General features: G+C 41.2%; 1 protein-coding gene across 1 annotated transcript; it reads right to left on the bottom strand.

Annotated features, from left to right (window-relative positions):
• Positions 1-1,805: 1,805 nt before the first annotated feature.
• Positions 1,806-11,691, bottom strand: Psmd6 (proteasome 26S subunit, non-ATPase 6). Its single transcript, XM_006975091.4, has 8 exons — positions 11,437-11,691; positions 10,722-10,927; positions 7,644-7,789; positions 7,221-7,440; positions 6,994-7,102; positions 4,157-4,325; positions 2,146-2,223; positions 1,806-2,011 (listed from the first exon to the last, which is right to left on the bottom strand). Exons 1-8 carry the CDS (start codon positions 11,579-11,581, stop codon positions 1,915-1,917), a joined length of 1,170 nt encoding a protein of 389 aa, XP_006975153.1. The 5' UTR covers positions 11,582-11,691; the 3' UTR covers positions 1,806-1,914.
• Between the last annotated feature and the right edge of the window lie 9,488 nt (positions 11,692-21,179).

The raw sequence follows: 21,179 nt of genomic DNA, 5'->3' as shown, positions 1-21,179 counted from the left end.
TAAAAAAAAAAAAAAAAATTATACTAATTTTAAAAGAACCTGGTACGTTCTCTTTTTCCTTTTCCTGGATATACATTTTTTTTTTCTCCTCACCTAATACATCTTCACTAGGGTTTCCCCTACCTCTTCTCCCCTCCTCCCTGATCACTGCCTTTGTCTCTCATTAGAAAACAGGTTTCTAAGGGATAACAAAATGTAAGACAGAACAAAACACACACATCAGAATTGGACAAAACAACAGAAGAAAAAAAGCCCAAGAAGGCACAAGAATCAGAGACCCACTGCATGCTCATGAATTCCATAAAAACACTAAACTGGAAACCATAATGTACATGCAGAGGACCTGTGCAAGCCCTGAGCATGCTGTCTCTCTGTGACTTCATGAGCTTTAATTGTGTTGATTCAGAGGGCCTTGTTTTCTTGGTGTTCTCCATCCCCTCTGGCTCATACATTGCCTGCTTTCCCAAGGAGTTCCCTGGGCAGGGAGGGAATTATTGGAGACATCCCATTTAGGGCTGAGGAACAGAGTAAGTTCTTACAGAAACTGCACTCAGCAACTCAATTCTTTCATTTCTAAACAGATTTTATACTTAATCTTGACAAAAAGTCTAATAAGCAATTTATCAAAGTTATCAAGATAAACACTTTTAGAAATCCTTGACTTGGTATTTTTAAATACTTTAGGCATATCCATCAAGCCTCCTTCCTGCCCACCACAGCACCTCCAAGAACTCCTTTTAAGTACAACTCTGGCCATGTTACCCTTACTTCATATCAGTGGCCATTCCTTCTGAGGACATGGTCTTGACTTTGAAGATCATGCTTCTAACATTTTGGCATGGAGTATCTCTTTTACAATGTGGGTCTCTGATTTCTCATCTCATTAATTCCTGTCGAGTTTTTTTTTTTTTTAATGGAGAAATGCTGAATTTTATTTTCAGTCGGGTGAGATGTTGTATCTTCATTAATACATTAATTGGTCATTCCTATGAATGAATGTGTTCTTAAAGCACCAGAAACCTCTTCTCTCCCTCTTCCTCCCTTGCCTTTTATGGTAAAACTCATAATTGGCCTCCATCAAGACTCTTTAGGGTGACATTCATCGTTAACTTAAGGGATCTCCTTTGGCCCATTATACCCGTCCCCTGCCTTACTCTACCTTTACTAATCTTGCTGCCTCTACCTGGTGAGTACTCCCAACTGAATGTAGTGACAGAGCAAAACACTCAGTCCAACCTGGTCACCCTTTGTCCAGTGTCCCCACTGTCTCCCCACTCCCTTAGGCAGGCAGCAATTTGCATGTTCTTACACTCAAGTAATGCACAGAAGAGAGCTCGCTTCACAACCTGTATCCCCTTTATGTGCTTTCGTATCTTAGAAGATAAGGCACAATTTTGATTACTTCACGCTCACTGTGCTATTTAAAAAAAAAAAAAAAAGATTCATTTTGCTAATATTTCTACAGGACTTTATCTGTTCAGGTAAGTCATATTCTAGAATCAAGTTCATGCCAGCTTCTTAGAGAGGGGCACCACTTTTTTAAAACAAGACTGTGTCAAGAGAAATTTCCATTTTATATTCTAAGTGGGAATTACTGGTGAGTTGTGGGTTAAAAGTATCTAAAACCAAGAGATAATGGGCTTGTGTTACCTCCTAATTTACTAATAAGGCAGAGTTGTATCGAGTAAGTCTGACTATAGCCTTTCTATTGTGGTAGGCAAAAGTCTAAGAACACTTTTTATTAATAATTCAGATGGCATAAGTGGACCCAGTACTAAAGACATGTATGTTTAAGAAAACAAAAATTAAAGAAACAATGGCATATTTATTTGATGCTGTTGAAGTGGGCACAAAGTGAAGAAATTTTTGAAAGCTTCAAGTAACATCTGTAAGGGAATACATTTTTAAATAGTTTTACATGTTAATTACTCTGGACAATTTCTGAACCCTGTTTAGCAGCAAGTCTCCTTTCTTGATGGTTTCTTGGTATTGCCAGTTCTTGCTATCCGGTCTATAAATAAAGTTAAGGGAAAAAATGAATTAGTTAGCAGCCACATGACTCCATGACAAGAGCTACCTACTTGTATACACAGGCACTTAAACTCCCCCAGTCTCAGCAATAGGAAATGATGGAAACAAGAATACCTGTTGGTTTCTACTATTTCATTTACTTTATCAATTTTGCAGTGTAGTCTTCCAGCAGCAATAAACCTGGACAGTTCCCTGATTCAGAAAAAGAAAAGCAATTCCCCATTAGTTTCCAAGAAGAGTCAGAAGAACTGAACTCTGTCTTACAGGCAAGATCTCACTTTCCTCCAGCTTCAACTGCCGCGTAACAGCAGCGACATCCCCGACTTGTTGCGGACTTGAATCATCACTAGAATAAAATACCACAAGGTGGAGTGCTCAGAACAAAACTTCAGACAGGAATCAACTTACAGAACCAGCAAACCCTGGCCCGAAATGCAACAGCTGCCTGTACTGGAAAAGCAGCTTATTCCTTCCCCAAAAATCCAGGTTATGCTGAGAACACAAATGAAAAACAGCCTGCTTTGCCCCCACTTCTCAACACAATTTAAAGAATCCGACAGCAGCTCTTAAAGCATGGTCACTTCAGTGTGTCACCTGTAAGCATCTGGGTTGAGGGTCATACTGTCCCCTTATTCCTAGAGAAGGCTTTAAAGACACGAAAGGGGGAGACAGTGTAACCTCAGCTTTCAGGATACGGCAGCAGGATAGCTGCTCTCATGAGTCCCTCGCTAGCCAGGACTACAGAACAAGACTGACCCGCCAAAGACAGGAAGAAAGAAAAACTGACCAAGGCCACAGTAGTTTAGTTGCAGAGTAAAATCAGAAGGCAGGTCTAGTCCTTGGTTCATGAACCTTTCACAAGCCACTCCTTCCACCAGCCATGAGACACACACCTGACAGCCTGCAGTGGCAGTCACACCTGGACATCAGAGCAGGTTCTTTCAGAAGTGGAAAAAAAAAAGAAAAAGAAAAATGTGGGCAACCGCCCTTTATGCTGGTGAGGGAGATCTGAAAAGCTAAAATGAGTGAAGCACTCCACAGGGGCTTTGAGTTATTTAAGATCTACACATCTCGCTGAAGACAGACTTTACCCCAAAGAAGGCGTAGTAATATCTTAGAAACATCTGTTGACGTCTGAAATTTGCCTGGAAGTTATTTGGGTTCAGAAAGTGTAACAAGAGAAAATTCACTGTACTATTTAGAATTTAATTTTCTTAAACTATAATTTAAAAATGTATGCCACACAAGAGAATAGTGAGGTTTAAATGAAAAGTGCTATCACTTTTTCATTGTAGACTATGAACAATCAACATCAACACCTAGCACATCTTAAACCACACTAACATTTTCTGTGTGCTATTTGATAGCCAGTTGCTCTCTAGGTCCCCTCACTGTTTGAAGATAAAGGATGGAACCATGTTGCTCTCATGTAAAAACCCTCCTATGGTATCCCATAGCACAGATTCAAAAATCTAAGCTCTATACCTTAAACTGTAAGACCACAGTCGATTGCTATTCCACAACTATGGTACAACTTACTCCCATCTGTAAGCTGTGTTTGTTCTTTTTCCTTTTCTACATGTGGAGATCTTCATATGGCTGACATTTCTCAAGTCAGAGCAGACTTTCTCTCTTTAGGCATGTCATATCTGAAGCAGACAGTTCCGCTGTGCTAGCTACACTCCAGTACTGATTTGTTTACTTGAATGAAGGTGCATTATTAAGAGATCTACAACAGCACCAAACATGAACAGCTCAGTATTTGATGAATCAATGATTCCAGTCCCACATTTTGTCAACAACCTAACTCCAACATTATCAGAGGAAATGCCACTAAATACAAAATACAAAACAAGATCTGGGCAGCACTGTGAGCACAGTGCAGTGTGATCCTCTGCAACCCTGGGAAAACTGTGAAATTACTCATAGCACTTTCCATGCCTTGCTTCTCTCATCTCACTAGAAACTATATCCCAAGGACATGGACACATGCCACTGTTAAAATACTTCAGAAAGTCTTCACTCTGTTTTCTTCCATAAAACTGAGAGAAGCAGTACAAATTCAGAAAATGTAGAAAACCACACATTAAAAGGCAGCTTTTATGCATAAACATGTTAAACTTACTGGTCAATGAATTCCACACCCACACCAAATGCTTCTGCCATATAGCCAAGGGTTAAAGACCTATATGATTCCAGCAGCTGGCTGTATGCATGAATTCTCATTTCCCTTACGTAGTATCGGTAATGAGGCGCAAAAAGCCAATCCTTTTTCATTTCCTGTTCCACGATCGCTACAAGAAATAAGATGACAAATTACAAGTCTCACCTAAGAAATTGGAAGTTTAATAGCTCTGAGTCCAGTATGTATCACTGTCCTTTCACACCATCCAACAATGGATGGGCAGCACCGAAGACATACCCACTGAACTATCACCAGATTATGGCATACCCATTGGGGAACTTTTTTATGTATTCAAGCAAAATTCAGTAGTTTCATGTATAATTATAACAGAAACAGCAGGGACAGTAAAAAATGAAAGACAAAAACCAAAAAGACATTTTTATGAAGTCACAAAACTATAGTGATGAAACCTATTATAAGAAATGTAGAGTTTGAGGACAAATTATAAATTAGAAGGCTTATGTAACAGAGTAAGTTAACAACAAAACTGAAATTTTGTTAAGTATACACGGGATACTAATGGGCAAGCCTCAGGAATATAAATTACCTTACTAAAATCCTTCTGCTCTGGATCCCCAGTGATGACACAAAATTAGTAAGTCATATAAAGAAAATGGCAGTGGCTGCAGGATTACAAAGCCCTCGTCTGGGGCAATAGACAGGTAAGAACTGAGAAACTTAGTAGAGACCATTATTAGCAGCGTTAGTAACCATTAGTCCAAAGGCAGGAAAGGTGTGACTAAGTTCAGAAATTAAAAAAAAAAAAAAAAAAAAAAAAAAAAAGACTGCAAAAATGTAAGAGGGTAGAGACAAGGTGAATAAGGGAATTTGGTGTGAACAAGTTGAAAATCCCAGGAAAAGCAACAATTTCGGGTGTAGTCTGTTTGGCAGTTAATGTTTTTTAGAGGGTAAAGAATGAGGTTCAAATATACTGTGGCACTGTTCAAGTGGATGTGCCCATCAGACAAGCCTTTAAAGATATGAAGGAGGGGTCAGGCATGGGTCTAGTATTTGATGAAGGCTGAGGACTAGAACCAGGAATCTGGGGCACACAGCCATCCAGCTATAGTTTCTAAAAGAGGACAGAGGCAAGGCAGGGGCAACAAAAGCAGTCAGTCACTGAAAGGAAGGTCCAAAGAAAAGAGTATGTTAACCAAGTGAACAAAACTGAAAACTGAAGGATGGTCCTCTGTCCAGTAAGACAGGATGATGACAAGGAGCAGCACTAAGATGGTGGTACACTCTCACCAACAGTAAGATACGGATACGTAGGACCAATAAAATTCCTTTTTTTCTCTCAAGTTGCCTAAAATTTTATTAAAATGTGGAGATGGGTTCTTTCAAATACTATAAAATGAGAGAAGTATAAATGCTATGCTCACAAAGTGGCACCAATTTTCTAGGGGCAGGCAGCATGGCCCAGGTGTTAAATTAACACTCACTTGATTTCTTCGACTCCACCTAAGAAGTGGAACGGCAGTGCTAGCTGCATGTTCAAAACCAGACGACTTGACAGGCTAAGCTGACCTCAGAACTGTCTATCAGACAGTAAACCGAGGCACATGGCATGCTCAGGGAGGAGCTCTAAAGAACTCCAGTCAGTTGAACACTCTGCACTCGGTCCATGAGAGTCACTTACGTCTACGGGATCTCAAAAGCACACTCCCTGCCTTTGCAGCTGAAGTGTAAACACACTAGTCTATGATTATTTAAGAATTAATCTCACAAAACTCAACAAGCTTTACATGGTTCATGAGTGCAAATGAAAAATAAGAACTTTATTGTTTTCTGCATTTAATACACCTGGGAAGTGTACAAATTTATTAAACCTAAAATCTTTCATTCAGAACTACTTGAATAAAAGGTGAAGAACAGAGTGAGTGGGAAAGACTGATGCCCTAACATCCAAAAGCTTACCAAAGTCATCAATTTAGTTGCACTAGAAAGAACACACTTCCCTATAAAACAGCAGCAGCATTTGTCATGAACAGTTTCAGGGAAAGCATTTGAGGAGGATGCCTTTATCATCTTAGTAATTTAGTCACCAGTAGCAAACCAAATGGCCAGGAGGGAGTACAGTCCCCAAAAGAAGCAAACTGGTGTCCACGGGGCTCTGTAAATGAGCTGGGAAGAAACATAAGAATTGTCCACAGATGATGCTTTCAATCCACAGACCTAGCTATTATTTAAAAATGGAAAAAAGAATCCTTGACTGGAGTGACAACTAATCTTGGTCTCAAGGGACGCCAAATCCCTCCATCCTTCACCACACCCAATACTAGACTATCTGTTCATAGTCGCTTTATTCCTCAAGACTAAACCTCAGGTCAGGCAAACTCCCACATCACAGGGCAGACAACAGTTTTGGGCTTTGCCAAACACATAGCTCTTTGTCATGCATTCTTTTTCGATTGTTTTAAATGCCACTTTAAAAACCCAAAAATCAGACCAGTGAGCTAGTGTAGCAGGTAAAGACATCTACCACCAAGCCTCATGACCTGAGTTCAATGCCCAGGACCCACACAGTGGAAGGGAAGCAACTCCTGAAAGTTGTCTTGACTTTCGTACATGGCACTTGGCATAAATGTGCACACAACACACACACACAATCGTTCTTACATTTGGAGATACATAAATACACATCAAGTTTGCTGACATTCCTCTAAGCAAAAGAGGCAGAAAATGAGAAGACCTGCAGTTATCTCTTAGATGTGAAAAATGCAGCTTTGCTTATTTACCCACAGGATCAGAAGATAAAGACGATAATCAATCCTTACCTAATGATTGAAAGAAAACTGAGTAACGGCATTCATAGAGAGAAAACAGATACTGCCGAACTGCCGGAAGACTGTGTAACACTTCAAGAATCTCTGCTCCTTTAATGACCTGGGTATTAAAAAAAAAGCAAAAGATAAAACCAATAAACACATTTTAATGATTTCTGTGTTTTTAAATTAGGAAAGCATGAAACAGTGTTTATAGGTATTATGGTTTCATTCTTTACCTTTTCCCTGAGATCTGGTCTTTCTAACGCAATCATACTGACGTAAACAGTGTAAGTCACAAATGTCTTATAGTCCATGAGCTCATAGGATGTAAATGTAGAAACCGTATCAAGAAAGAGCTCTGCAGCCTGTTTGAAGTCACGGATAGCCACACAGTATAGACCTTGGTACACTTTCAGCCTATTTCTCCTGTCCCAGTCTCCACCTTCTTCTATTAGGCTAGCAAATAACACAAATGAAACAGATAATGTTAATTCTTAAAGCTTTTGTTTTAAAGAAAAAAATTTTAATTGAAGTATTTCCATAAATGTCAACTATTTGACCAAACTCCATAACTGTAAACAAAACAAAATGGGTAAGCTTAGGCCTACTGACTTTTTAACAGCCCATTACCTCCAGGTCATACCCACTGCTAAAAGTACCTTTTGGCCTTTTCTGTGTTTCGAGTGATGAGGTCATTATCCATATAAAAGAGGCCGATCCTTAGGAGATAAAATACAATATCTAGTCGGTGACCCAGGGCCACAGTCTTATCATATGTCTTGCGAAAGGCTGTCAGAGCTCCCTCCTGTCAAATTCAAGACCAAAGGGGAGAAAAGTACACAATTTAGCAATGCCATCAGCTTCCCGGATTTTCCTGCAAGAGTGGCTGGGTAAACTAGGAAGCAGAGGTGAAATAACACGGTAGTGAAAGCGTCACTGCTGTACTTGAAGGAAGGACCAGGGGGTTCCTTCAGCTGTACAAAGTATAGACAATGCCCAGGGGCTACTTCACTCTGAGAATGACATGAAAAGCACTGGGTATACACAATGGTACTGTTGTGTTTCTGCCTTTAACAATTACACTACTTCAAAATAAGTTCACTATAAATTATTAATCATTATAAGAAGAGACATATCACTGATTATATTAAATACCATTGCATCCATGCATATGCAAGTTCATCTCAACTGAAATAAAATGTTCCTGCTCTTTACAAAAACACTGATAAAATCAGATGTTTATACCTGGTGTTTTTCAGAGCGTGACTAGCTAGTCTGTTTCAGTTATTAGTCATGCTTTATAAATGTATAAAAGGGACTGTCAGAACAGCAGCATTGTACCTAGTACCCAGACCTGGATAGGTAATTCTGTTCCTCACTAGGAAACAGGATTTGGGGAGAAACAACTGCAAGTTTGCAGAGTGAATTAAAATAGCAGTGAGTTTATGCCACCTCATATCAAAGAGAAAGGTGAGCATGAGAAGATGGCGTTAAAAGGACAAGGGGACTGTGCTAAAGGGACTCCACTGACACATCTGCAACAAACTCAGCACCATAAAAACCACGGGTGATAAACAAGAAACGCCACTGCAGCCATTCAACATTTAAAGTCAAAATAGAAACTGACCTTTCTATTCTATCCTATTCAGGATGCTGCTGAATCATCAACATGGAAGGAATATAGCATCAGTATACAATCATAATCGCCTGATGCTGCCTCACCCATAATCTTGATTAAATTCAAGACCTGAGTCAAAACCTTCAAATCTCTCATTCACATATAATACTGATTAATCTTTGAAATAAAACCACACAATGTTTTTAATTTTGTCTATATTTCCAAGTTTTTAAAATGAACAAGTACTAAACTTAAAAAACAGATGTTTTCAATTTAAATTCAATAGCTTCTAATTTAAGCCCTTCCTTTGAGCAAGTGCAATTCTAAACTCTCTGCCTCTCTCTTTAATCAGCATTAGGCAGAAAGACATCCTATTTTACCCAAGAAAACCGAAGGTGCAGTAAATAATGATACTCAAGCTAGAAACACAGCCCAAGAAAACTTATCCAAGAACTCACACTATTTTAAATATTGGAACCATGTCACTCTACATCTAAATACTAAAGAGTGGATCCAACACTAGGATTATGTAGACTAACTGGCCAAACATAGGAAAATAAATGCTCACTATGCCAGCAATTTCTCCTCACTGACTAATCAGCATCCTAAAGCAACACTAGCCTTTAATCACGAGAAAACATGTGAACACGTTGTTCACTACAGCAACCTGTTTAAGATAATCAGCTTTTACAGCTGCTTAAAGCAAAGGCAACTGAAAGTGTGTGTGTGTGTCCTGTAACAACAGACGACCTGCTCCACAGTGGGTGAGGCGGCAGTGAACCAGAAGGTTAACAAAGTTCTCTCAAATGCAGTCATAGATGAAAGGATGAAGAGGGCTCCTGGAACAAACTGTGGTCTCAAGGACATAAAAGTGTTTACTCCTCACTTTCTACAAGACATGCATACACATGTGAATAACTGCACACTGAGCGAGCTTCTCTCTCAAGGTATAGAAGAAGAAAAAGTCAGACTGCAGCATCTATTGTCATAGATCCTCGGATGGAAAAAATCAGTGAAGTTTTTAGATTTATGTGTATGAGTGTTTTGCCTATATGCATATCTGTTTTTTGTTTTTTTTTTTTTTTTTGGTTTTTCGAGACAAGGTTTCTCTGTGTAGCTTTGCGCCTTTCCTGGAACTCACTTGGTAGCCCAGGCTGGCCTCGAACTCACAGAGATCCGCCTGCCTCTGCCTCCCGAGTGCTGGGATTAAAGGCGTGCGCCACCACCGCCCGGCGCATATCTGTACACTATGTGCTTGCCTGGTTGATGCCAGCGGTGTTCAGAGGATGGTGTGGGGTTTCCTGAACTGGAAGTCAAGTGGGCTGCAAGCTGTCCTGTGGATGCTGGGAATCAAACCTAGGTTGTCTGTGAGAGCAACCGATGCTCTCAACCTGAGCCATCTCTCCATTCCCCTACTGTACACCTTTTAAAATATACGATAAAATGCTTCCCAACCAAACAAGTGAACTACTGCTAATGACCCCAATGCTGTAAAAGGAGTGACCAAAACCTCTAGCTGTGCACTTGTTTTGTTTTGGAGATTTATTTTTATTATTTTCAAGTCTTGTTTCTGTCTGTCTGGGGGTGTGTGCACACGAGTGCAGGTGCCCTCGGAGGCTAAAGGCATCAGATCCCTTGGAGCTGGAGCTGCGACCCTCTTGATGTGGGTGCTAGGAACTAAACTCATGTCCTCTGCCAGACAGTACACACTCTTAAACCACGGAGCCACAGCTCCAGCCCCATGTGCACCTGTTTTTAACGACACAGAAATGAGAAGTAATGTACACCTGGCTACTGGTGGTTGCAGGGAATCGGGTGTTGCAACGTTATCATGTATTTACTGTCTTTATACTGACTCTTTAGTAAAGGCAAACAGGATTATCCTTTTAAAAAGAGTTGCCAGGCGGTGGTGGCCCACTCCTTTAAGCACCCAGGAGGCAGAGGCAGGCAGATCTCTGTCAGTTCATGGCCAGCCTGGTCTACAGAGTGAGTTCCAGCACAGCCAGAGCTACACAGACAAACCCTGTCTTGAAAAAACAACAAAAAAGTTCATTTATTCAGTGAACTATTACCCATCTGCGCTGGTCCCCAACATCAGTCTATACCTCCAGAGACTGACCTTGTCCCCTATCTGACAGAGGTACTCCGCTTTGGCCATCATTGCGTCTCGAATTTCACTCTCTCCCAGATTCTTCTCTGCATCCTCCAGCTCCTCATCCAAGCGTTTCAACTCCTCTTCATTTGCCTTCTTCATTTTACTGAGGAGATCCCCGTCCACCTGCCAGTCCAGGGATTTGCACAAGGCCTCATAATAAGGAGCCATATCTAAAAGCCACAAATCGTGCATCGTGAGGCCGCATATGAGTGCCCGCCTGCTTCCTCCCATCCCACCAAAGGTCAGCCAGCAGACGCCTACCAACTGTGGGCCTGGCATAGCACTGCTAAGGCTTTGCAAGTGAGAGGCCTGCTTGAAGGCCGATCGCTCCTAAGCACGCTCTATCCAGCTCCTGTTCCAAAGGAGTCCCTATGTCAGGGACAGCACACATATTCGACACGTACTGCTAGGGACAGACCCCACTTGTCCCTTGACAGGGAGCGCAACACTGACAAACTGTCAAACAAAACCCGCGCAGCCTTTGCTGGGAGCCTAACCTCGACAAGCACCCGAGGCTTGCCCTGAGCAGCCCGCAGCAGGAACGAACCACTGAGGCAGGGCCCCCTCGGCACTAGGAGGGCGCCCCAGGGTTCCCCGAAAAGCCCCAGCGGGAGACGCCCAGCCAGGCCCCCCGGACCGCCCCGGCCTAGGCCGCTGACTCGGCGCTCCCGGGCCTCACTGTTTTCCCGGACGGCCGCCATCAGCTCCTCGCGCACCGCCGCGTTCCCGCGGTGCTCGGGCAGGCTGAGCAGGAAACGCAGCTGCGCGATGCGCAGGTCGGGGTTCTTGGGCAGACCCTCTTCCTCCAGGTTTTCCAGCGGCATGGCGACGACCGAGGAGCCAACGCAGGAACGGAGCGCCCGCCGTCCGGCACCACCAGCGGAAGCAGGAGGAGTCGGAAGGCGCCTGTAGCCGCCAGCCTGACTTCCGGTTGCCTCTCTGACTCCGCCGCCTGCAGCGTCCCCTCGTGGACACTGGCGGGAGCACCTGGCGCGGTCTGAGTTCCTGAACATCCAAACCAAAAAAGACTCACAGTCCCTCCCCACTGTGCATCCCTCTATAGTCTTATAGACACCCTATGACTCTCTGTGATTACTCTCTATCAACAAGTTGTTGGTTCCACCTCTTAACCCCAGGTTTTTTTCTAATTAATGTAAACTCTGGGTTCACAACAAAGTTTATCTTTGGACTCAAACTGAATACTTTGTATAGCTGACTTCTTATGCTGGCCTTAAACTCTTCTGGGTCCTGAGGCATGATGTCCCATGAAGGATGTGTGGATCCAAGGGTCATGCTCTTTGTGATGGTTACCATATGCTTGACTTTTGTGAAAGTAGAATCCAAAGATTTGCTGAAATTGGTGCTAAGGGGCAGTCTATTTTATGCTACCAGAATGTTATAACTTTATATGGAAACTGATCCTCAATCCCCACAAAAGAGGTACTGTGGAGGTCATCCTAAGACTTCCACGAATGTGTATAGGTCCGGAGGAACTGGAGCTTTATATCAAGCCCCTTTGTAACTATAAGGATCGTGCAAAGACTGAGTCCATACTATACATGGTATGTGAATAAAACGGTGTCCAGAATCTACTCATAAGCAAAGATGCATATGAAGACTGGGCTGTTAGTTCCAAGAAACACACAGTGAATGGCCATGCCTTTAGCAAAGAAATCCAAGCTCCACTTTCCATAAAGGTCAGTCTTCCTGGGCATTTTTTTTTTTAGAATTTTTTTTTGTTTTTCATTTTCTTTATTAAGAAATTTTCTACTCATTCCACATGCTATCCACAGACTGCCCCCTCCTCCCTCCTCCCACCCCCAGCCCTCTTTCCCAAGCCACCCCACATCCCCACATCCCCCAAATCAAGGTCTTCCATAGGGAGTCAGCAGAGCCAGGCACACTGAGCTTAGGCAGGTCCAAGCCCCTCCCCACTGCACCAAGGCTGTGCAAGGTGTCACACCACAGGCACTGGGTTCCAGAAGCCTGCCCATGCACCAGGGACAGATCCGGATCTCCCTGCCTGGGTGCCCCCTTCTTGGGCATTCTTATGGATGCCTTTACTCCTAGTAACTGGGAGGCAGAGACAGGAAAATCTCTGTAAATTTGAGGTCAGCCTGCTCTTCATAGTGTGTTCCAGGGCAACATAGTGAGACCCTGACTCAACAACAACAAAAGTCCTGTCTAAAGATGCTGTCTACCCAAAAACATCAACTTTCAGTCAGCCTTTCTTTCTCATATGCATCTTGTGTATAAGTCTGAAGTTCACAGACATAAAGGAACAAGAGATCAGGGAGAAAGTCCTTTCCGTTACAGTGTGTCTTATAGTCCCGACCTGCTCTCAGAAGAGCTCTGTGCCATGGGCCATGGTCACCCTTCCCCACAACACCTGCATTAGTGATGGAGACCTGAATGGACCCAATTCTTCCAAGGTGTATGAGCTGGTCACGTCTGTCACCATGATTAAATACCTGAGGGGGTAAGGAACTGAAAATGTTTACTCTGGCCTGTGATAAGGGTATACTTTCATAAAAAAAAAACCAGTGACTCAATACACCTGCACCCTCTAGTAGCCCATTCAACTACAACTCAAGGCATTAACAAATTGATGGACAGTACCCCTGTAAGTCAATCACTTCTCAATGTCACCAGTGGCTGGGACTCAAGCCTTTTAAAACATGAGCTTTTATAGAGCATTTCATATCCAAACTACAATAGAGTAGTTACCAAAAGCATTGCCTCCATGCAGACGTCCTAATAGTGTGATCTCTCTCTAGCAAGAAGCCATGATTATTCATGGCCATTCATAGTTTTCTCAACTTCATCCTAAAACACTTTGGTTTCTTGTTTGGCAGAAAGACCCAGAATGAAGCTAAAAATACTGTGATACCTAGAGAATGGTGGCTAACAGAAGCAGACAAATCCAAAGAATCTATCAATATCCATACATTCTACATGGAGCACAACAGTCCACGCTCCAGGGATCCCTATTGTGGGATATTTGTACTGTGATTGGTTTAATAAAGAAGTGAATGTCCAATCGCTAGGCAGGAGGTATAGGCAGAACTTCCAGGAAGAGAGAAAGGAAAGAGATGAATCTAGGAATGTGGGAGATGCCAACAAGACATGGAGGGAGTCAGACATACCGAATGAAAGAAAGGTAAAAAGCCATGAGGCAAAATGTAGATTAACATAAATTGGTTAATTTAAGTTATAAGAGCTAGTGGGACAAGCCTAAGCTAAGGCCAAGCTTTCATAACTAATAAGAAGTCTCTGTGTCATTGTTTGTGAGCTGGCAACTGACAACCAAGCTTGCTACAGATCCCTGTGAGATGATGGAGACAATCTGCTCGGTTGTCTTCTTCACCCTGATTGTCTACTCCAACCTGACTCCACCTATTGACATGTTCTTCACTAACCAGCTCTTCTTTGTTAATGAGGTCACCCACACTAAGTGCACACATGATATCTAAAAAGAGATATCTCATCTCCTTGGTTGACCTCTCTCTTTGTGAGCTTTGGGGTCCTCATCCTTCTGTTCTGAGTTGACATCTAAGCATGAGTCCCCAAGTGTACCCACCAGGCAACTTCACCAACTCTTTGCTTTTGTATTTTTTTTTTACTGTTGCTATAAGTGTTCCACCATCTGTTTACACTAAAATCAGATCTATGAACCCCCCCAATAATCTAGGGCTTTCTCTGTCTGAACATGTACCTGTCTAGCGAGTATTTGGTATCTCCTGGTATTCAAAAGAACTATGGGTGAAAATAGCAGCTGGATTTAATTTTACAGGATGTGGTTCCAGATAAAGAGGAGAGACTAGCAGTTCCCAGCAACAGGTAGGCCCTAGCCTGGTGTGGAGAGTCTAAGACACTTTCTGTCAGTCTTCCCTGCATATGTGGAGGGGAGATGTATCCCTAAAAATGGTAAGGGAAATATTCAACACCTTATTTCCTGGGTTTGTTTTAATATACAGACTGAAGACATGTTCGTCAGTTGGCATGTCAGTTCCTTGAGTCAACTTTATAAAAATAACACTAATGCCCCTAAATAAACATAATTTTAACAGCCATTTGCTGTTATGTTCAGTTAACTTTAGTTACAATTTCCCATTAGAAAGACTAGGAAATAAGTCATGAAGAAGAGCAGGCACTGGAAGTCACAGGACTGGCAAGAGGCAGAACTGTCTGAGATTTTGCATTCTTATTGGTGCTGACCTGTGTGACCCATGTGCCCTGAGCTAGGCATCCTTTAGGGCTGATTATACTGTCTCTTAAATGGATATTTCAATCTTCTGAGAGACAGCCAGTAATATTGTGTAGCACTCTTTGTAAAGTATTTTTTTTCTGTAATACTCTAAGTTCCCTGCACAAGACAGACATGAATCTGCAGGATAAAAATCTAACTCAAATATGAAAGAAAAATGAAGCATCTCAGATTTCTATAAATACTGAAGGTATACGGAGTCCTTCCTAGTCTAGAGGCTGGTGCTCTGAAAATTTTGGTGGCTACAAGTTTCTCCTTCTGAATTTACAGCTTTAATAATAGCTGAACTGGAGTGTGTCCTGAAAAATGCCTCCCTGTACCTCTACTGCCTCTGCCGTATTCTTATGAGTTACATAGCATATATGTTTTAAGAGGAATATATATATATATATGAGATATATTATATTGTATATGAGATGTTCTATATATATGATTCTGTTAAAATAAAGAATTTCTTCTAATATCTCAACATTTTATTAATGCATAATTAATTTACCAAAGTATTTAGCATTGTGTGCATGTGCGTGTGCGTGTGTGTGCGTGTGTGTGCGTGTGCGTGTGCGTGTGTGTGTGTGTGTGTGTGTGTGTGTGTGTGTACATGTTCATTTGGGTGCACATATATGCCAACACATGTGAATACGGAGGCTGGAAGTCAACCTCACACGCTTGTTGTTCCTCAGGAACCAGCCACCATGTTTCCTGAGACAGTCTCTCATTGGACTGGAGATCACCAATTAGGTTAAGCCAGGTTAAGCAAGCAGCAGGACCCTGCTTGTTTCTGCTTCTTCTGCGTTGAGCTTAGAAGTGTGTGCCATCATGCCCTACTTCCATATGTGGGTTCTGGAGACCAAACACAGGTTGTTGTACTTTTAAGGCCATCTCTTTACCAATTGAGCTGTTTCTTTAGCCTGAGGTTAATGATTTGATTCCTGAGATGCTAGGAGCTGATATGTATAATCACATGCCTACATGTTTGTTATGCAAGCTTATTTATAATGGAGTTATTATATGTTTACATTTTGCTAGAGTTAGAAAAATGATCAAAATGAGTAAATATGCTGGAGTAAGGTTCATTTGCATATGTTCAGTGTGTGTAAAAGATAAGTAAGTGTCTTAGTGATGGAGCCATTGTTAGCAAGTTCAGATCCTGCTGATTGCCCCTAATGTTTGCCCACAGCACAGTCCCAATTCTCCATGCTTCCTAGTACAGGACCGCAAACCTCAAGGACCAGCTGATGATTGTCAGTCTTCCCACAGAAGGACAGACCCTTCCAGAGTAAGATAGCCATCAGCACCTAAGGGCTTGGTTGGTGAACTTGTCATTTGTTTTTTGGTATTTGATATTTATAGTTCTTTTCAATTCTGAATGCTAATTTCCTGTCTTAACACTGTTGGGAAGCATTTTTTTTCTCATTTGGTAGGCTGTCTCCTCACTTTACTAATGGTTTTCTTTGGTGAACAGAATCTTCTCAAGTTTATGCAATCATATTTGTCAGTTTGGGGGAGTGTGATTTGTCTTCTTGGATGAATTTTCTGAAAGTACTTGCCTATGTTCAGTGTCTTCCCTTTATCTTCCCTCTAGCAGTTTCTAAACTTCAGGATTTATGTTCGCTGCTTGGATACATTTTGGTACAATCAAATTGAATTGATTTTTTTTTTTAGTGTGTGAGATCCGGGTCTAGTTTCATTCTTTTTTTTTTTTTCTTTTTTTTTCTTTTTGTTTTGTTTTGTTTTGTTTTGTTTTTCGAGACAGGGTTTCTCTATGTAGCTTTGCACCTTTCCTGGAACTCAATTGGTAGCCTAGGCTGGCCTCGAACTCACAGAGATCTGCCTGCCTCTGCCTCCCGAGTGCTGGGATTAAAGGCGTGCGCCACCACCGCCGGGCTTAGTTTCATTCTTTATAAAGGGCTACCTCCAATTTTCCAAGAACGATTTTTAAAAGAGGCTACCTTTTTTTCAAATAAATGTTTTTGACACCTTTGTCAAAATATAGGTGGCTGTAACTATGTGATTTTACTTTGAGGTCCTCCACTTCAGTCCATTAGTTTACATATATTGTAACATGAAATCTAATAGATCTTTTAATAAAAAACCCATAGCCAGATATTGGAGCAAATGCTGAAAGATCAGAGAGACAAAGGAACAAGCCACAGCTACTTCTCACCTCACCAACTCCACCAGTCCTCTGACTGAAAGTCTCTGAGTCCTCAACAGAAAGGCGTCCAGCCGAAAAGGGCTCCAGTGAGACAGGGCTTCTGCCCAAAAGGCTCTGCTTCCCGGCTCCTCACGCCTCATACGCCTTCCTCTGCCAGCCATAGCACCTCCTTCCTAGTGCTGGGATTAAGGGCATGTGTGCTTCCCAAATACTGGTAGCCGAGGCATGAGACCTCAAGTGCTGGGATTAAAGGCATGTGATTCCCAAGTACTGGGATTAAAGGTGTGGGCCACCACTGCCTGGCTCTGTTTCTCTCCTAGACTGAGTCAATCTCATATAGTCTAGGGTGGCTTTGAACTCCAGATGGATCTCTGCTTCCTGAGTGCTAGGATTAAAGGTGTGTACCACCATTGCCTGGCCTCTATGTTTAATCTAGTGGCTTGTTCTGTCCTCTGATCTTCAGGTAAATTTTATTACGGTACATCAAAATATCACCACAATATATTTTAAATGCTAGTATCTATTTTTATTACTATGTGTTTGTAGAATAGCTTGTGATCAGACATGGTGATATTTTTGATATTGCTGTTTCTTTTAGAAGTAACCATCTTATTAAATAAGAAACACAGAGCCAATGTAAAGATAAAAGCCCAAGAGGTCAGAGCTAAGAGCCTTACCCTTCCTGCTTCAGCTATCCTCTGCAGCCAAGAGAGACCTACTTTCTGAGTGTTTGTCTTTATATCGACTTTCTGTTCTGCCTTCTCATTGGTTGTAAACCCAACCACATGACTGCCTCATCACTGCCTGTCTGTACAGACCTCCAGGTCTTCTATGGTTGGTATTGAGATTAAAGGCGTGTGTCTCCAATGCTGGCTGTATCCTTGACCACACAGAGATCTACCTAACTGTGCTTACCAAGTGCAGGGATTAAAGGTGTGTGCCACGACCGCCCAGCTCTGCTATGGCTTACTATTAGCTCTGACCCCCAGGCAACTTTATTTATCAACATACAAATAAAATCACATTTCAATACAAATAAAATATCACCATAGTTTCTTGTTAGGATGACTTTGGTTATGTATGGCCCTTGGTATTTCTGCTTATATTTTAGTTTTTTTTTTCTATTAGGAATGTCATTACAATATTGAAGGATTCAATCTGTGCTTTACCCAAAGAAAAGTAAAGATCCAGGACCACCTTCTCCCAAGAAATATAGAGTCTTTTGTTTCTTCATTGCTCAGAAGTTGCCAAGAGTAGGTTTTATTCTTGTTTTATTCCTTTACTGCAATAAGAGTAGAAATTTGGAGTCAGAAAACCCAAGTCTTGGCTTGGTTTCTCAGTCTGTAGAATTGAGATCATAAATTCCTGTTTCCCTTCCTCAGTGTGACCGTGAAGAGGGGCATGTGTGAGCATCTCTGACAAACTGGAATGTCAGTATTGCTAGTTAACACTGATTCAGAGAGAGCTAAGAGGAAACGGTCTCATGTGTGAGCAAATCAAGATTGATGGTGCTTTCATAGGTGAAAAAGTAGCTGCAGGGAGCTGCAGAAAATTAAAAACGTCCAAGAAGAAACAGACATTATGGGCTGTCTCTGTGTTGTAAGTTCTTATGCTTTAAACTGTCCTCACAGTAGCCACATGGCCAAGAAAGTTTAAAGAAACTGAGGCATAAGGTCAGCTGTTCATAGAGTCCAAACATGGATTTGAACCCAGGCCTATGTCCCTTTTACCTGTCCCAACCATTGATGACGCACTGTACATCTGTGAGTGGCGCCAGGTGACTTTGCACATATCTCTGTAATTGTTCTCATACAGCAGTTTTGAAGAGTAATTTTATGAAACTTCTATGAATGGACTTTCCCTGTGATAGGTAATGACTTCCCTCAATTTCTACAAGGTCTGCTTGACCAACATGTACAAGACAGAACAGTTCTGCATCCCTCAGCAACATTGTTGCTTTGCAGTGTGAGGTGAAAACTTACTGTAGTGACTGTTCATTTGCTGTACTTCTATAATCAAACTTTATAAGCCATGAACTTAATTACACTCTTTTTGTGGAAGCCCTGTGCTGTCTAAGGAGAAAGATAGTGCAAAGGCAGGGCCAGGTAACCTGGAGTTGAGTAGCTACTCCACTGTTTGACCCACATAGCCTTTTGTCTTTGTTTTAAAGCCAAGTTGTATTGCATAAGAAGTAATTGGTTCTTGGGAACATGATAATTTTCATTCAAAGTAGTGTATAATGACACTGCTTAGTATATTTTTATCACAACCCACTTTTGTAAATATTCTCAAAACTTGATAACAAAATATATTTTTATATCAAAAAGTATTGAGGGAAATTGCATGGAAACTATAAATTATTTTTAGTAATATAGATATTTTTACATTATTAATTTTGCCAGTCAGTGAGCATGCATCTTCTCATATCGTCTTCAATTTTATTTTTAAAATAATACTTTAATTTTTTTAGAATTCCGTACAATGTATTTTGGCTATATTCACCTATAACTCCTTCCATATGTACCCTCTCTTTCCTATACATTCCAACCAATGAGATAGAATAAACAATTAAAAAATTTCCAACCAAAAGAAGCCCAGGCCCTCTTGAATACATTGCAGAATTCTAGCAGACCTTCAAAGACTAATACAAATAGTCTAAATTTTTCCACAAAATAAGACAGGAACACTGAAATTCCTTTTGTAAAGTCAGTATTATCCTGATACCAAAACCAGATAAAGATCCAATAAAGAAAAAAATTATCAACTATTGAATAGAGATGCAAACATTCTCAATAAAATACTGGCAAACAGAACTGAAGAATACAGGCTGTGCTCCCTCCAGGCCCTCACACCATCTCCACACCCAGGGGCCTAGTCCTCATCATGCCACTCCTTCCCAGGCCACACTGAGGCAGGCTGGATTCTCATATCAGATACACAAACACAGGCAAAGGAAGGAGTTCAGATGCCCAGGTCACATCCCCAAAACACAGCATAAATGACCAAGACAATATGTATACACTCAAACCTGCTTGCAGCATGGAAACAGTTTTCCAATGAGGATTATATAAATGAACTTCAGAACACATAATTTAAAATAACAATAAAAAATCATAAAACAATTTAAGTAATTTAAAGAACAAATGCAAAAATAGCTCAATGAACTTTAAAAAGACTATTAATGCCTGAGTGATGCCAAAGAAAACAGAAATATTACGGTTAAAACACTAAATATACAGAACAAAGATAAGGTAAAATAAAAAAAAACAGAAAAAATAATCACATACAAAGGAAAAACCATGAGAATGCAGCTGATTTCTCAATGGAAAATTTAAATAGCAGAAGAGTCTGGAGCAAGGCACTTCGAGTTCCTGAAGAGCAGGGATGCCAACTTAGACTACAATACCCAGCAAATTTATCTGTCATGGTTGAATAAGAAAGAAAATCTTTCCATAATACAAAAGATCTAAAAGAAGTGTAGCTTTTACTTTTCATCAAAGAAGCGTCTTTTGAAGCATCAGAACATTACAGAAAAACATAGCTGATCAAAATGCAAGGAACAAAACTGACTGTGGTGCCCAACCCCTTTTGATACATCTACAAAACAACCCACACACAGAAAGCTCAATAACATCCTGGAAGAGGGATGGAAATTTGTAAGATCTGGAAGACCAGGGCATCTGATTTGAGATAGTATACAATACAGGAATACTGCATCCATTAAATCTCAGCATTATAAAAGCTGTATAACACAAACACAGCCAACAGCATACTAATTGGAGGTGAACTCAAAGCATTCCCAATAAGATCAGGAACAAGACAAAGATGTCCACTCTCTCCATTACTGATCAATGTACTTAAAGCATTAGACAGAACCTTAAGAGAAAAGAAGGAAATAAAAGGGATACAAATTGGGGGAAAAAAGAGTGAAAGGACCCTATTTTGCAGATGATATGATCCTATACATAAAAGATCCTAGAGACTCCACCAAAATCTCTTA

The sequence above is a fragment of the Peromyscus maniculatus genome, chromosome 9 (assembly GCF_049852395.1).
Source record: "Peromyscus maniculatus bairdii isolate BWxNUB_F1_BW_parent chromosome 9, HU_Pman_BW_mat_3.1, whole genome shotgun sequence".
Classification (NCBI taxonomy): domain Eukaryota; kingdom Metazoa; phylum Chordata; class Mammalia; order Rodentia; family Cricetidae; genus Peromyscus; species Peromyscus maniculatus.
Note: the sequence above shows the minus strand (reverse complement) of the source record. Positions and strands in the feature narration are given on the sequence as shown.

What these genes read in the sequence shown, in the direction of transcription:
- Psmd6 (XM_006975091.4), bottom strand. Translation starts at nt 11,581, where the DNA reads ATGCCGCTGGAAAACCTGGAGGAAGAGGGTCTGCCCAAGAACCCCGAC. An exon ending in AGTTTTCTTTCAATCATTAG is followed by an intron (nt 4,326 to 6,993) that starts GTAAGGATTGAT and finishes TATTTCTTGTAG; the next exon opens with CGATCGTGGAACAGGAAATG. An exon ending in GAAATAGTAGAAACCAACAG is followed by an intron (nt 2,012 to 2,145) that starts GTATTCTTGTTT and finishes CTTTATTTATAG; the next exon opens with ACCGGATAGCAAGAACTGGC.